Consider the following 18260-nt stretch of genomic DNA (forward strand, 5'->3'; position numbering starts at 1 on the left):
AAAATATCCTAAAAAGTATACAAAGGGATGAATATGGTCAAGAGCCGAATTTAATAGAAGTGACCTCGGTGTTGTGACACGTGTGGCAGAATTATTCAGTCGGTTGAAGCTGCCTAATTCACAGGGGCTCCAGAATGTTCAAGACTGACCTGTTTCATGTTTGAACAATGATGGAAAAGTCCTTGTGCTGAATGTCATGTTTGCTTTGTCTGCAGTGGTCCCTAAAAGGAATAGAATTGTTTTATATTTTTGTAATGATAAAGCAGCCAGAATCACTACACCCCCACCCCCCCCTTGAGAAAACTAAGATAAACATCCTACTTACATTCCTAGATGACGGTTGGGATAGCAGATTTATCTACGCCATGCTACAAACGAAAAGGTTTTTAAGATTTCCCAAAGCGAACATTAAAGAAAGATATAAATAAAATGTATGTAAAATATACTCTTGAGTCGAGTATGTTCAGTGGGAGAAAGCGCCTGGTGGAGGTAGTACTTCTTGTTTGTTTTGTCTTCCATATTGGGAAGCGAAGCGTAAACTTGCTTTTCATGGACTGCACAGTTAAGGCAATGAAAGATTTGAAATACTGTTTAGAATGATTTAAGAGTTGATGTAAAATAATGTCTTTTTCCAAAATATTAATTTGAAAAAGACATCAAGAAATTTATATATATCAGAACAGACTTTATATGAGACAATTACAAAAGAAAAAGGCATAATATTAAAAGGACAAAAATCATTATTAGTTAAGCCTTTGATACTGATTTACCTTAAGAAATTATTACATCAAGAAGTTATGATCCCTCCTGCTTCATCCAAATTTTGAAATGAGGAAAAAGTGTCTGTCCTCCTGATCTCTGATAAAGAACTTCAACTTCTAAAACTTCAGGCCAGTCGGAAAGAAGTTCAAGTGTTCCTCCCTCGATGGTACTAAAGTATGGCGAAGTGGTGGACTTCATGTTGCCATGCCATCATTTTGCCAATAAAATTTGCTGTCGGAAAAAAAAAAAAAAAAAAAAAAAAAAAAATTAGTTCAGAATAGTAATCGTATCTGAACGGACAGACACTAAAAACAACTTGTTCAGCATTCGCTCGCGCTAAGGCTGCTTATCAGCGCACATAAATCTAGAGAACACTTGATTGCATGCAGACATTCTAAACGAGGCTTGTGACTATAAGTAAAAATGATTATTTAAGAAAAAGAGGTGATATTTTAAGCTCAATTCCAGCGTCCACACTTGTGGCGCAGTACGGAGGATATCAACACAAGTGTATACTATGAAATAAAAGGAGACGTTTCATCTCCTTGAGGATAACCTTGCACCCTCAGAGCCCAGCTTCGAAGGTCATTTTAGCATATAAACAATGACAAAAGTGAGGAACGTAATATAAACAATTACCACAAAGGGACGAATGCAAGCCTTATAAACAATGACCAAATGGACGAATGTAAGCCTATAAACATTTACCAATTTGAGGAGGACTGTAAGCCTATAAACAATGACCAAAGTGACGAAGATACGCCTGTAAACAATGACGAATGTAAGCATATAAAGTTATCAAAGTGAGAATGTAAAGTTACATAAAAGAGTAATGTAAGCCTATAAACAAGGATCAAAGTGACGAATGTAAGTCTGTAAACAGTTACCAAAGTGATAATATAAACAGTTACCAAATTGGGGAATGTAAGCCTATAAACAATTGATTGCCAGAGTGGGAAATGTAAGCCTTTATAATAAGCAATAAAGAAAGTGACGAACGTAAGCCTCGCCAGGTCTCGTCCGCGGAGGAGAGTGACCGGATCGGTAAGGTGCCATCATCATCAGGCTGCAGACTGGCGGGGAAAAGCACGACCCTCGTCTCTCAAGAGGACTATTTGTAGCACGGACGGAAATACTTGACTGTGAAAGGAACCTTGGACTCTCCTCTTGGTTCGTGGAGCCCTATGCTGTGTAGTAAAGAGGGGGGAAAACCCTTAGTGGTATTCGGATTCTCTCTGAGGTTCACCAAATTAACTGGAGAAGGGGAGGGGAGGGGGGGATTCCAGCCTGTCCAACATACTCTCCCTCTTGCCATTTTATTCATGTATTTGATTGGTATAATTTTATATATAAATATATCTGTGTATGGATATGAAGATATATATATATATATATATATATATATATATATATATATATATATATATATATATATGTGGTGTATATATGTATATATATAATATAAGTAAAACCAACAGACTGTGGTGGACAGAAGGCACCCACATGTGCAATGTTGACTGAAATTTAAGAACTTTTATCTTCTCTTCTTTTACATTTGTACCTTTTATTATTTTAAAGAATATTTTCAGTAACATAAGAAGGTTGTTGGGATGTGGAAAAGTGTAGAAATCATAACCATATACTGTACATACATACATATATATAGATATACTCTACAATAAAACTATTTAATTTCAGGTACATCTATGTCCCGGTCATTGGGTTGTCGTCCAAAAGAAGATGTCAGTGTGATGTCCATAGTCTTGGACACCCATCTGCCAACAATGGATGCCAAGTCTAGGGTTAAATTACTAAAAGCAGCCAGCAAGTTCTTGGGTGTAAAAGATGTAAGTAGTAATATTTGCTTAATATAAAATTTCATTAAAGGGTTCAACAGGATAGTGGGCCTAGTTCAAAGAGGAAAAAAAATAAATTTTCAGATCGTTAGTTATTTGAGCTGCATATATATGCTTCTTTCTCTTGGGTTTTAGAATCTGAAGGTAGGAATCTTTCTTTGGTGAATGAAAGGTTGCTAGGCTAGATATGCAAAATTTGTCAAAAAGAGAATGATAAGGACTGAGTACTAATAGGTATAGGTCCAGGAAGAGGAAAAAATAACTTTTCAAAATTATAGGGGTTTAAGGCATTGAATGAGAAAGAATCTGTTTTTGTCTGTGATGGGAAAGATAAGAGTTTTTTAGTATATGTATTATTGGAAATGAAATGAAAATACTCTACGTATATGTTCATTTCTCCAGTCTTAGAACTTCCTACTCATTTTAAAATCAGTGTAATTTATGGCATGATGTGCAATAATTTTGTTTAATATAGTTCCATATACTGTATTACTATTATTATCATTATTCATATTATTATTATCATTATGACAGGAAACTTAAGAACAAAGCATGTATATATTAGATATATTAGAAGATGAAATAAACGGCATTTGAAATTATTTGTATATTATTGACGAGAGCTTAATGTATATCCATTAATATTCGGGAGTGGGAACGTTGGTGTCACTGGATGACAGGATACAGTATAAAGACCCTCAAACTAGGTAGTTTAATCTATTTTAGGGCTTCAAAGATTCACCCTGGCAGGTACACCAAAGAGTAAGTCAACTAAAGAAAATATATTCTTATAAGTATCAACTCTATCCCAATACAGTACATTTATATTTGGGTAAAGCCCAAGTCCGAAATCTTTCACTTACAAGTTTAATTTTCCTTCTACAGCTTTCGCTAATGTCTGCCCCACGGGATTTTGACCCCCTTGCTGATGATGCAGCTATCCTGGCTGGACCAGGAAGTGCAAGAATAGGAATGGGAGGCAGGAGGTCTGAAAGCATGTCCCAACTTCAGTGGCCTGTGGGATGTATTGGAGAAATAAACAAGAACCAGCAATCTCTTGTGGATCATGCAGAATCAGCTGCCAAGAATGGGGAGCTAGAGAGAATTGTGGATGTTCCTGTCATTGGATGGCATATAACTCAGGTAAATACGTTTAAATTTAATTTCAGTTTTTTCTACTGTACTGTTATACTTTTAGCCATTCTGATGTAAGGGATGTGATTGCCATTCATTCACTCACTTAATAGTTAGTGAGAATTTGCCATTCATTCACTTAGTTAATAGTTAGTGAGAAATGTGTTTTGGCCTACTAACAATATTTTCCAGTCTGTTAATCTCACTTGCAAGACATTTAATAGTTAACATAAATCTTGCTGAGTCATCCCTCTGTGCTTTGTGCAAATGGAAGGTGAATGTTCATTTTAGAATTACCATTCCATTTTTTACTTATGCTTAATGATTAAATATTTACCTCATACTTGTATATATTTAATTTCATTTTAGGTAAATCCATCATCCAAGAGAGTCAGAAGACAAGCAGATTATTCTGGTGACTACGACGACTATGAATACAATTATGATTATGATGACTATGGCACATCAGAGGGTGGTTTCCTGACTGACTACGATGAACCCGAGACCAGGGTTATTCCTTCCCTGCTTACTCCTGTTTTCCCAGATGCCACAGCAACTTATTCTCCAGGTAATGCGGGAGCATATCCTGACAGGCCTGTGGATTACTCACCAGTCTTTCGTTCAGTTCCAATGTCTACACCTGTCTATGTAAGTACTATTGTATGACTGACTAGTTTAGTTACAATGTAAAACTGTAATCATCATCAGTAATAAATTTTCACAACAGATTTCCTCATGTGGATAGACATGAAATGTGTTTGATATATGCTTTTGTTTTGAGCATTTCTGCCATATTTTATGGTGCCTACATCTTATATGTATAAAAGTATTCAGTTACATCATGTAATATATATATACATATATATATATAATATATATATGGGGTATTATATTTATATAATGACTTGTATCGTACTAAAAGAAATAATTGTTTGTTATTTTGATAACTGGGTTTTTGTATACAGTAGTATCTGTTTTATTTCCTCCAAGTTTTCTGAGCTTTATTCATATTACGTATTCAGTGTACTGTATATGTAATCTGTTGATATTTATTTGATTATTCTCTTTTAGGTTCCAGTAAAACCAACGAGAGTTGTTGAAGCCAGTCCTACAGTTGTTTATGAGAGTGCATATCCAACCGACGTTTATACTGATCTGGAAGGTTCAATCGTCACCCATCCTTCTACATTTGTAAGTGTATTAGAAACCATGTTAACCATAAATTTCTATATTTGTTGAATTTTGTAAGACTAAGTTCTTCCAATGCAGTATGAGGCATTATTACATGAGTGGAATGTGAATCCTTATTTGGATCTTAGAGTACAGTAGTATAGAGTTCCTTTCAATTTTCTCTATACATGCATGTTAGGATTAAATTTATGGTAAAAGTGTAGTACTGAACAATATATGAGTAAAATACTATATACTTATTAGAGCAAGCTTATGATATGCAGGTTTTTTCAATTAAAAATGTCACATTGCAATGTTAAAATAATACATAGGTAAAAACACTAGGATAATAGGTATAAAAAATACCTAATACTATGCAGCTGGTAATTCTGTGAAATATAATGTGAGTGTGTGTGTGATTGATTGATTGATAGCACAAACACTCTTCCTATTCAAAGATGAGAAAAAGAGAAATCTAATAGAAACATGTTTTCTAGCAGAGGATAATTGAAAGCTTTTACACTCCTCTTTCTCATAAACTAACGTTAGCTTAGAATAAAAATGTTTATTTGGTAGAGGATAAGCAAAATTAGTGTTTTATGATTATTTCACTTAAATCTTTCTTACACAATATCTATTCATATGTATACTATTATGTTGGAAATCTAGGGGGAACGAATTGAGATGAAGCTGATTCTGGTGTTGGTATTATTCCTCGATTCAGTTATTCTTTTGAATGCGATTGGTTGACGTATACCTGTGTGTACTGTGGAGTGCATTATTACTGTAGCATTTGTTTTTTGTTATCTTGTCTTCTGTAATTTACTTAAATTTGTACCATTGAGAATTATTTTAATTACAGTAATATTACATATGACACAGGGAAGTTGAAAATTTTTTTATTTAATCTTTTATCGTGAATGTCGATAAAATACCCTTTTAAATTTTTGTAGGTTGAGTCAACAACACCACTCACATATACCACTACCTCATCAAAGAAACCTGTTATTCCAACAAAGCCCATTGAGGCCACTTCTGTCCCTACTGTTGCTGTTACAACAGAGACTGCAGTCAAGAACTTCCCTCCACGTGTGATAAACCGTATCAAGAAACTTGCATGGGTGAGTAAGTGTGTGCTTTGTGTCTCTCTCTCTCAAAGTTAAAAGCTTCTTTTTCTTTATTGTTATTGAATTAATTCTTGTTCATCTTTGAATTTATCACATTTTTAACCCAGAGGTACTTGATGAGTGGCCCACATGACCTAGTCTTATAACAGAAGTACATAGAACACATTTTATTTATTTGAATGTCCAAACTTCAGTCAGCAGTGAACGTCAAATTTTGGAAACAAAATCTTTATTTTCTTACTAAGCTTCAGGGTTTAATTAAACTACAGAGAAATGTAATTGTATGTAATATAATTGAGTTGTGGAATTCTTTTAGTGGTACACTTGTTACTAATTATTGTATAGTATATATCTTTAAAATATTTATTCTGTTGCAGATTGCTGGTCATGTCTATAACCTGCCAATTCCACGAGATACCTTTGAGGATGTGGAAGATGGAGATACAAGTCATTTACGATTGCTGTTCAAAACTTCTGAGGGATTGACAGTTGGACGTAATTCTTGGATTCAGTTCAACCCAACCAAGCAAACAATTTATGCTCTGTAAGTTCATAAGATTTAATTCTGTGTAGTTTAAAGTACTGTAAAGATTTCTAGCTTGTTTACAAAAAAGGAAACTGAAATGAGATTTATGAGCCCAGAAAGGAGACTTTATTAAATAAGAAAGACAAGGACCGTACAGTTTGGTAATTTAACAAGAGCATATGGAATGTATGTGGAAGTCTGTCTTGACTATTTATTGAAAACAATCCTTATTTAAGAAGGAATAATTATAAGTAACTAATTATAGTGTTAAAATACTATATCTGAATGAGTGATGAAAAAAGTATTTTACAGAAGGTATTCTAATGCTCCATACTGATGGTATTACAGTACTGTAGTATTTGAATGTTGATTGTTGTGTTTTTTTTTATGAAGTTCTACCATCCATTCTCTTGTCTTGTTAATGTAAAATTATTTAGTATTTCATACCTCATTACAGTACAGTATTATTTAGTATTGCAGTGTAAAGAAAATGAGCTTTGAAATATGTGAGGTTTTGGAATAAAAATTGAAATTATTTGGAAGTACAGTATAGTGGAAAATAGAAAAATATTTTGGGAATTAGGTAGTGACTATAGGTCCTGTTCTTTATCCATGTATTTTGGGAATTGCAGATATTTTGTACTTTTATTCCCAGATATTCATAAATGCTTTATAGTATAGTGTAAGTGTAGTTCAGACAGAGCACTTGTAGTTTACATGAACTTATAGTTTTATAGCACAGTATTTTGTACCCTTTCAATGTCCTTAGGCCTTTAGAAGAAAACATCGGTCGCTACACATATATATTGGAAGCCATGGATTCAGAAGGAAAGACAGCAACCGATACTATTATGATCCATGTGCAACAAGCAAGACAGGCACGCAACTACAACCATCGATTCACTGCGACGTTCAAATTAGAAAAGAAATATGAATATGACTTTGTATATTCTCTTGATTGGCAGGTATGTTATTATTGGTTGCATATATACTGTAGTTAATTGTTTTTGAATACCTGTACTGTCTTTGAATTATTATTTATCTGAAGAAAATTATTCTTTACCTGCATATCTATTATTTGTGTTTTTTCCTAACAGATAAAAGCTGTGGAAAAAATTGCTAATGCCTACCAGGACACTACTACGGACAACATTAATGTTCGGTCCATCACACTCAATCCAATTAAACTGACTTGGACAAATACTTCTCTAACAGATCCTAAATCAGCAGTTTGTCCTACAGATGAATTGGAAGCTTTAGCAGAGGTATGTTCCATTAGTGCTTTCGGTGGGCACTTTAGGTTTAGTATGACTCTGGTACCATATCAAGTTAACTTTTCTACTTTCTTTTATGACATCTTGATCATTTTTATTTTTAACATTAAGACTTTTACATCAGGTTTTTTAAAGTGGTTAACCATGAAATTATCACCTCTTTCTTTTACTGCATTTGTTACAGTATGTATATCTGTACAGTATACTGCACTATTCTTCAGTAAATTAACTTTCATATTTTTCATTGACGGAATCTTCAAGATTCACAGTCTGCTCTATCAAAACCAAGTAACAGTAAGGTCTCATGGATAAATTAATCTAATTTCTAACCTTGGGCTTGAGCAAAATGTGTAGAAATTGATGTTTCACAAATCCTCTTCCATTTTCTCTACCATCAGGTGGTGTTGGGTGGGGACGGACATGATATGACCCGTGAAATCAAGGAGGCCTTCCAGCCTGAATTTCACATCAAACATGTTCACTTACATTACTTGGGACCTTGTGAAAGGCATTCCAGACCATCACCGGTTGATCATGGTGTTCCTAAAGGACCAGGTATGATAGTAGGTCACTTGATGACATGTAGATTACTCTGAATACTGTGCTGTAACAAGAGCAAGATCTTTTTCCTCTTATGTTGTGTTGAGAGCTATTTATTTGCCGAGATAAGGAACCATCTTTGTTTATCTTGCCATTGCTAGTTATTGAGTAATTTGTGACAGATTATGCGCTTCAGGATGCATATCAAGACAGTATATAGTATTTTGTTAATTCTGAGTATTCTGGAAGATTTTGTCAATGCAAGACTGTATGTGAAATTTTTTTCTTCCAGTTGAGGGAGAAACTGAGCGAGGGGAGGGAGACTTCAACAGCAAGCCAATAATCAGGAATCAAATTGATTACCTTGATGTTCCTCAAGGATCACTTTATCGATTCCAAGTACCTGCAGTAAGTATGAGCTATGCAGTTCATTCAGATTAAATTTCAGCTAATTTTGCCCTTTTTGGTATTCATTAACAATTCATGCTAACAGTTTTGGTTCTTGTCATGAATTCTTAGATCTTAAATTTGAGGGAAGTTTAACCTCAAGCCCAGGGACCTACATCCAAGATCATTTAAGATCATCTGCGGAGGCATGGTCATGAGAGCCATATGCATGCAAAGCTTGGACACTTGCAGGAAAGCTCAAACACAAACAAGCCATACCAAATCAGACAGGATTTGAGTAAGTTTTGCTTGATTTTTGTGCTATGGGAAGGGCAGGACACAGCTTTTTGTCTTGTTCATTGCATTTTCCTGAGTTTGGGATGAGAAGAGAGAAAGCCATGAGTTTTCCCTGGAACTTTATTATTTAGTGGTGACAAATGTTAGATGCAAGGAAAAGGAAGGAAACGGTGAGTAAAAATGAAAATATGCAAAGATAGAGATGTCTCACAGACTTCACCTGAGGAGTTACCTCACAAACAATCAAAGGTGAAAGGCCACTAGTACCATTTACAACCTCTGCCCTGTAGTCTATTTCAAAGAAATTTTCCCACAGTTTACCAGCTCTTGGAGCTTATTGGGTTACTATTTAAGTTGAACAGATGGCTGTATTCTACATTGGAATGGCTCCTGTGTGGCCATTATGTGTTTTCTTTATTTTTAACTACAGTAACTGACATTTTTCTAAGATGAATGGCAACTATCTATTGTCTTCAGGTCTTCTTGCAATAATTTTTTACTGTCGTATCATTTTGTCCAGTGATATCCATTGTTTTGCCAATGAGAAAATGTCCCATTGATGTGGTGCTTAGCCAGTTTTATGTCCAGTCGTCCAGTCCTCTCCTTTATGTAAATCTTGACTGTATATTTGTCATGGCATTTTTCAGATTCCTTCTGGAAATCCAGATAAGAGTATATCTATTGCTCTACTTTTATCATATAGGGACTAAACATAAGAAAGAATTTTGAATAGAATGGTTAAGCATGATCTCATTACAAAACCTGTGCTGGCTACCAAGAATGTACGTAGATTGTTTGATTCTAAATATCTCATTATCTCACCTGCAGTGATAGCATTTATTATCTTCCCAGGAACAAAGTCATACTGTATGACCTGTAGTTCCTGTTCGAACCCATCTTTAACATTGTTGAAATATTTTGCAGTTTCCAAACCTTCACTTCTTTTCTTTACTCCAAGATAATTTATACATATCACAGAAGAGAGGAGTAATTTCCATTGAACTAAATCTACTAGAACTTAAGAGATTTTTTGGTTCAGATTCTTGATTTTCATTTTAACTATTCCATCTGTCATTTCAATAATCGTGAATGGATTATTTCATTGGTACACCGGGAATTTCTGAGGTATTTTCTTCAGCGCACACACAAGGTTTTTATTTCATAGATCTGCCGTACCTGCATCATATTATATATTATATATATTAAAGGTGTCTCCTCAGGTAAACTAGTAAGTGCATGAGTCACCTCTATTCGTTAATGTAACTTCTCATGATGAGACAGCAGTTATGTATAGTGAGGTTTGTTGTTGCTTGTAATTTTGATATGTGATTGAAGAGTTTCTGCTATCCATTTGTTCTGCTAATATAAAGCCAAGTGAAAAGGTATGTATATCTTAGGTTTTTTTTCATATTTGTGTATGTAGATCGATATTATGTATAATTTGAATTTTTAGAAAGTTAATATGTAATGTATTAAAGAACTAAGCATTTTTCTTAATCTATAGGACACCTGTTATGACCTTGAAGATGGGGATTCAAGTCGTCTGCGTATGAGGCTTCTCATGTCCACAAGTCTTGCGCCACCACCATTGCATTCTTGGCTACAGTTTGATACCGCAAATCAAGAATTCTTTGGCATTCCACTTGAGACAGATGTTGGGAAAACAGAATATCTCTTGGTAAGTTTCAGCAGCTGTGGTATTTTTCTAGACTAAATGTGCAGCAACACTTTATGTTACTGTACGTGCAATTTTTTTTTTTTTAACTAACACGTACTGCACTTTATTTTTCTTAACACATTCATGTGTATGACAGTATAGTAATTATGGTATGTTGGCATTCTACATGTACTATAATGAGTCTGATAATGATGAAAGCTAACTTTGGAAAATAAGTTCTTTTATAACCTCTTGTATTGCCTGGTTAAATAATTGCATTGCAGAGCAGTTGACCCAGACCACTGAAATTCTCAGCTCTCTCATGTATTCGATATTTTAAAAGGTTTTTAATGTTGATTAAAAAATTTTTGTTAGGGAATTGTGTCTGAGACTTGTAATTTGATTTTATTGAAGTTAGGATAGTCACATGAGAAGTATATTGTAACAATGAACAAACCATTGCTTTGCTTAACACAATGCTTCCTTTGAGATTAGGTTTAATAAGATTTTTAAAAAATTTTAATACGTTTTTTTTTTTCTTTTATTCTTACTTGGCCAGGGTGTAGACCGAACTTGCAATTAACCTATCCATTTACAGATTTGATGTTGAGCCTCATTATTTGTTTCATTGCACACAAGTGATTATTTATTAATGTCAATTTTTTTTTCATAATGCCTTCATCAGGTGAGGCACAGTAGCATTTAGCATTTATTGCTGAACTCATATAATTTTGGGGAAGAGTATTCGGTCTATTGTGTAAATATTTTTAGAACAACATTTTTCAGTGATGGTATTACTTAAAAACACTAAATTTGTAATTTTTTTGCAAGACTATAATTTTAAATAGTGATTTTATTTTAGGACAAAAAGTTTTAGGTGATAAGAATGGTCTTTTATTATATTTAAATAAATAAATACATATTGCAAACTTCCCACTGTTGTATTTTGTCGTGTGTTCATATAAAGGTGTGTGTTAAGGTACCAGTGACCAATAATACCTTGAATTTTAGTTTATGTGGTTGCTTTTTTCATGACTATTTTTGTGGATGCAATTAAAAAATTGAATATATGTCTGTTTTTTATTTTTTAAATCTTTCATGAAATTTTTCAGGAATGTGTTGATAGTGGAGGAGAGAAGGTGACAGATGCTCTTTTTGTCAATGTGTTAGAAAGAGAATCTAGGAAGATGCCACCTGTTGAATTTTCAATGAAAATTGACACCAAATATGAAGATTTCATGAAGAATGCTCACCAGAAGGCCCGTCTTATTGAACGCATTGGGAAAGCATTCAATGACTCCGATACAAAACAAATTGAAATTGACAGTTTCCGTAAAGGGTCAGTAATTGTCACATGGTATAATTTATCCTTGCCAGCAGAACCCTGCCCCAATGAGGAGATTATGGAACTGAAGAAAGTTATGGTTGATCACAATGGTAATCTGTTACAAGAATTCATTAATAAATTCTCTCCTGAGTTCACAGTCACCAATGCATCTATTAGGCCTACTGGTTCTTGTCTTGGTGAGGATACTCCAATTCATATTGATGAGGAGACACACCACCCACCAGTTGAAGAGAAAGTTGAAGGAGAAGAGAATGACTACCTCCTCAATTTCATCATTCCAGCTGTTATAATCGCAGCCATGTTACTTTTGGCTGCCATCATCGCTTGCTGCCTGTATCGTCGCCGGCGATACGGAAAAATGACTATGGCAGATGACCGCACATTTGTCAGCAAGGGCATTCCTATTATTTTTGCTGAGGAATTAGATGACCGTCCTGACCCCGCCAAAAGTCCAGTGATAATGAAAGACGAGAAGCCACCTCTTCCACCACCAGAATATCAAAGAGGGAACTCACCAGCAGCTTCATCTACCCCTCCCACTTCTGATCGCCGCCGTCCAACTTCAGGAGATGTTGCTGATGATACCCCATCTTATCAGCCTCCTCCTCCATTCACTGCCACAAATGGAGCTTCGCGTCACCCACGTCCCAACATGCCACCCACTTACAGGAAGCCTCCAACGTACGTTCCCCCTTAAGATTAGCCAAATAATAAAGCTTACTTGATGGTTATGGAAAATGGAAAGTTTTGAAAGTGGAGTAGTCAATATTCTCAGTAGTTATTTATGGAATTGCCTCTTTGGTGGAAAGTAGGGAAGACAAAAACTGCTCTAAAAGTTCTTTGTTACTTTGAGGAAATTCAGTATACAGTAGTATTAATAAATACTATGAGGAATGTTATCTTGCAGGAATGTCAATCAATATTATGCTGGTATATATTATTTTCTGTATTAATTGAGGTTCGTGACACAAATTAGTACTGTACAGCATTCAGTACCTGCCTTTTGATATTTATTTACTATGGTTAATTTTTGGGAGTATACTATGATCATTAAATGTTTGCAGTTTTGTTTATTATGATTTTTATTTTACAGAAAGATGACCATTACATAGTTATTAATAGCTGGAAGTACAGCACTTGTATCGTAGACATGTTCATATGCTAATTCACTTTCTGCTAAAAATAGAACTTACGAGGTATGTATCTTCATATCATTGTAACTTACAAATTCTAAATTTGAATAATCTTTATTATTTAAGAAGAGACCCTTTCTATTTGTGTCACTGGTATTGAGGGATACGGCAACAAATACTGTAGTGCTTTAATAATTCTACATTTTTGAGAAATGTACATGAAATTTTGTATTTTTATGATGGGACATTAGGATTATACATGTCTGTGACATCAGGATCTTACATGCCTTTATCCTATTAACTCACTTGTACAAAAGTGAAAACCTCATCTTCAGTGAAAATTTGTCAGATTATGCCACTCCTTGTGAAAGAAACTTGCAATAGTGGATAACTGTGCTTCTTAGAATAAATAAGTTCGTAAAAGGTCTTGTGTGGAAATTCTTGTTATTTTCTTGAGTAATCAATATTTTTGGTACAACACAATATGCATAGCTGTGTTCAGATCTTCATATGTCGGTGAATCATTTGTGTTTATATATATATATATATATATCTAATGTGTGTGTCAGTCCCATACCATTGAATGGCATTGGGAACATGTCTTAGACAGAGACGTGTGCTTGACTGTGGATTGGTGGAGTAGGGTTGCCAGCTCCCTGCTCCTATGCCTTTGACAATGTAAATGAATATATTTTTATTTTCAGCGTTAAGCTGTTTTCCCAGACAGAGGTGGCACCAGGGAAAAAAGTAACAACAGTCATAGCCACATACATAAATGCTTTAAAGAAGGGTATAATCAGTAGTTAAGGTTCTCGTCTCACAAGAATTAGGTCCCAAGTATAGACTCCTGGGTGATGATGTGCTCACAACATTGAAACCTTACATGTCCCTGTTACCGAGCAGTGGCCTCAGTCCCTGGTAGAGATGACTGTGTTGGTGTTAGTAGCATTACAAGTCATGGACTAGCAACCTCATCCTAAAAGATTTCCTGAGAACCAGAAGGCAAAGCCCCTTCTTCTATTAATCCCTCTGAGAGGTAAAGGCATGAGGGAAGGTATAGTATATATATTCAACTTCTAAATCACATGGAAAATGTCTACAAAATGAGCTGATGTTCTACACCCGCACAGGCAGATTAGCAGTAGTGCTTTGAACCCAGTGCATATTGCATTGTTCCCTTACTATCTTGTGCACACACATGCACCCTTCCTTTCTAATACAGTATTTCTTCCTTTCCTTCTTTCTTCCTTACACTCCCAAATTAAACACTTCACACAAACTTATCGTCCTCCATTCTTTCCATGTGACCCAGCCATATCAAACAATCTCATTTTTTAATACTAAGGCTGATGATTGTCCACCCTTAGCCTTTCTTTCTTCTCATAACCATTTTAGGACTATTTCTATATTTTTATACCCTTTCACCTCTTATACCTCATATATTACACAAAAAAATACAGCTCAACATTTTCAACCCTATTACATTTCATTCAGCAGTCCCTCATACATTTCATCTTGGTATCCATAAATGATACAAGTCTCTTCCCATCTTTTTCATACACACATTTTGTGATTTGCCTCAAGTCTCACAGTCATTTATACCAATACAGTACTTATAAAGCAACAACTTAAATTCTTCCACCATACATGTTAAATTGCTGTGTCATCATGATTTTTGTTCACCCTTGTAATCTTAGTCCAACTATTCCCATTTACACCTAAAGCTCTTCACTTGTAAATACTTTCCGGTTCTTTTATAAGCTACAGTTGCTCATCACTATCCCCATTCAGTGCTGTATCATCGGTATGCATCAGCCATGTGGTACTCCATTCACAGCCTACTTTCATATCTTACAACTTAGCATTTACATCTAATGCCCTTGTTTGGCTTTTTGCATCACAGCATCCATAATGACATTAAAGTCAGTCATGGAGAAGAAACCACTTCCTTTTCTCAGGTCCACTTCTATCATTTCCACACTGCTTTTCAATTAAATATTCCTAAGCTGTGTTGTGTGTGTGTGTGTCACGATAGCTATTTTCCCTAACTTTCAACCCATGTTCTTCCCACTTACTTTCTGTCAAACTCAGATGTCTTCAATACATTTACAGCCATATTTCCAATGTAAAGTTCTATCCACAACTTTGCTTCAGTGAAATATTGTTCAGATATACTTACATTACATTCTCTCTCTCTCTCTCTCTCTCTTTTATACACATGCCATTAACCCAGTGCCAGTAGGGTAATACAGTAGGTAGTTGTAATCCTATTTTAGTGCCAATTTAACAGTTTTGTAGAAGAATATCTTATTTAACATTACAGACCAGGCAAGCTACTGGCAATTATTGGTGAACTAAAAATGGGTAGGTTTATGTTTAATGCTTATAAAATATTAATAATTTGGCACTATGGTAAGTCCCCTTACTGATAGACGTAAACAATAATTGATAAACGTTATTATAAAATTTATTGTACTATACAGAAAAGTATATTGTTTTTACTGTTTCTGTTGAAAGAATAAGAGCAATTGTTAGTGCAGTTTTGCAAGAATGAGGAATGTGGATTTAAGTACAGTATCTTTTTTACCATGGTGTGTGTAAGAAATTGGTGTTACAACTGGTTTGATTTCAATATTTTGTGTAATAAGGTTATCATTCTTTTTAAATTCCCTCTTTCCCAAGTATGCTTGAGTGCATTTATGAAGATTTCTAATTGATAGTTCATTTAGTTTTAATACAGCACAACGTTATACTGTAGGCATATCCCAGTTTTATTCTCAGATGCATATATATATCAACTTCAGTGTTATATGTTCTACTGAGTTAATTATTTCAATAGAATTTTGGTTGCACAAACTTTAATAATGAAAGTCTGATATGGAGTGATTTATAATCACAAACTCCATCAGTTCTGTAACATGTTTATATACAGATTGTGCAATGATGTATAAAAGGTTTGCACAAATATGACTGTAGATTAATATTTGTTGAAATGAAAGAGACCATATGTATAGTATAGAATTAATTTTATACATCACACTTAAATTTTCCTTAAGTGCCGAGCATGGATTAACTGTGCAGAAAGTTGTTCGGTCTTGGTAAATTAAATACCTCACCCACTCCCTTAAAATGTTTCTTAAGAAAGCTTTCTTATGTGGGTGTTAGAGTTTTATTTATCTTTTTAGTTGATATGTAATTGTCAGCCTCAGTTGAATTCCTGTAGTCAATATTTTCCTGTCTGACGTCCTAGTGTAAACATTAATAGTATACACTTTTTGATATCGTCTCATCCTGTAAGTTAATTGTTTTTATCATTTACTGTTCAGTAGGCAAGGTTTTATTATCAAGGCCAACTATTGAAGTACAGTGTGTGTGTGTGTGTGAATGCATATAAACTAAAAGAATGTGTGTTTCAGATAGTTATTAGGATACTGGTAATGTTCTGCACATATTTTTAAGCTTGAATGAAAGTGAAGCTTTTTCTGGTATTGTAGTAAATTAACATCGTCACTCATCAACAGGGTAGAAAATAGTTAATGGCTTAATTTTAAGTCCCGTGGCCCTGTGTAAAGTATTATTGCTAAGTGACAGTGTATAAAATATAAAATAAATGGAGATTTTTTAAAACTGTTTCAATACATTTACCTTTTTGGAACTGCTTATGGTGTGCCATAACCTGATTTTACTATTTTTTCTTGTTTGAGTGTCTTAAACATGTATCCTGCATAGGTTTTATATAAAAATTACGGATCATGTCAAGATTAGCGAACTCACTATTTTTCAAGACGATATTATACCACTTTGATATAACATAATTATATATATATATATAATATTTATTTATTTATTTATTTATATATAAATCAAAGTGGTATAATATTGTCTTGAAAAATAGTGGGTTTCGCTAATCTTGACATGATCCAAAATTACTTGAATCTGGATTCCACATGTGATTTTTTTTTTTTTTTTTTTTTTTCCCCAAAGAAAAGAGTATTTTATGAATTCTGTCATTAATGCATAGATTTTGAATGTCACTGACCAGATAGAATATAGACAAACTGTACAGAAAAATAGATCTACTCTTGGCCTGACGTATCACTTACTATATTAAAAAACATTTAAGCAGAAATAAATAACTGTAACTAATGCCATATTTTTGACAACCAAAAGTCTATATACTATCTGGAAATATGACATCTGGTTTTATTCATGAAAAAATTAACACATTGCATCTTCCAGGTGAGACTGTATGCATAATATTTATTCAGAAACTTATAGACTGTTTAATGGTATCTAACAGGGAAGTATTCTGAGCTGCACATTTTGCAATAAACAATGCTACATATCATATACCCAATACAATAAGAACAGTAAATAATAGGGCCTTGTCAGAAGGTTTACAATTTTCTCTTCTAGCTGGTCAACCACAAATTCAAACTTTACACATTGACGACAGAATTCATAAACTCTTCACTTGGGTGAAAGGACAAAAAAATGAAAAAGCTCACAAAAATATTTCAGAATCCAGATAAACAACTTTCTTCAGAAAAGACAAAGGCAATCATATTTGATCAAGATAACATGAGAAAGAGCTTGATATATACCAAACAAACAGTAGAATCTCGGGTTTAATTTTTGACATACACTTCAACTGGAAAGCATGCACTGCTATGCCACATGGCTGCCCCCATTATATGAGAAAACGAGATCTTATGGAATGCAAGGGATGGGCCAGTAACTTTGTGAGCTCTCGATCGAAATGGAAGAGATACACCCTCTGAATAATCTCATGAAGCTATAAAGGAGAAAGTTCTGACATCTTCCTATGTTTGTCAGTACTAATAAAAAGTTTCTTTCATTGTGTCCCAACAAAATCTTGGAAGGAAGGAACTGTGAAAATCTTGAACCACAAGGTAGGAAATATGATTTTCATGATGGCCAAAGCCAAAAGAATTAGTCTTCAAATTCAAACCTCTGTCCAAAGCCAAAACAATGTCTTAAAGCCAAAAGAATTAGTCTTCAAATTCAAACCTCTGTCCAAAGCCAAAA

The 18260-nt window shown here is 34.3% G+C and overlaps 1 protein-coding gene and 1 long non-coding RNA gene across 2 annotated transcripts in view; one reads left to right on the forward strand and one right to left on the reverse strand.

Annotated features, from left to right (window-relative positions):
• The window catches only part of LOC135212475 (dystroglycan 1-like), an 84209-nt gene extending 67371 nt beyond the window's left edge, over positions 1-16838 (forward strand). The window contains 13 exon segments of the mRNA XM_064245928.1: positions 2461-2609; positions 3504-3761; positions 4122-4400; positions 4824-4943; positions 5876-6043; positions 6427-6593; positions 7345-7540; positions 7673-7840; positions 8248-8404; positions 8682-8797; positions 10578-10751; positions 11843-12759; positions 13172-16838. Of these exon segments, the coding sequence (XP_064101998.1) occupies positions 2461-2609; positions 3504-3761; positions 4122-4400; positions 4824-4943; positions 5876-6043; positions 6427-6593; positions 7345-7540; positions 7673-7840; positions 8248-8404; positions 8682-8797; positions 10578-10751; positions 11843-12759; positions 13172-13190 (2888 nt within the window). The 3' untranslated portion in view covers positions 13191-16838.
• LOC135212476 (uncharacterized) overlaps positions 677-18260 on the reverse strand; it is a 58165-nt gene continuing 40581 nt past the window's right edge. Inside the window, exon 3 of the long non-coding RNA XR_010313911.1 lies at positions 677-993. This is a non-coding gene — a long non-coding RNA (uncharacterized LOC135212476). The remainder of the gene's footprint in view (positions 994-18260) is intronic.

This window comes from Macrobrachium nipponense, chromosome 41, assembly GCF_015104395.2.
Source record: "Macrobrachium nipponense isolate FS-2020 chromosome 41, ASM1510439v2, whole genome shotgun sequence".
Lineage (NCBI taxonomy): Eukaryota > Metazoa > Arthropoda > Malacostraca > Decapoda > Palaemonidae > Macrobrachium > Macrobrachium nipponense.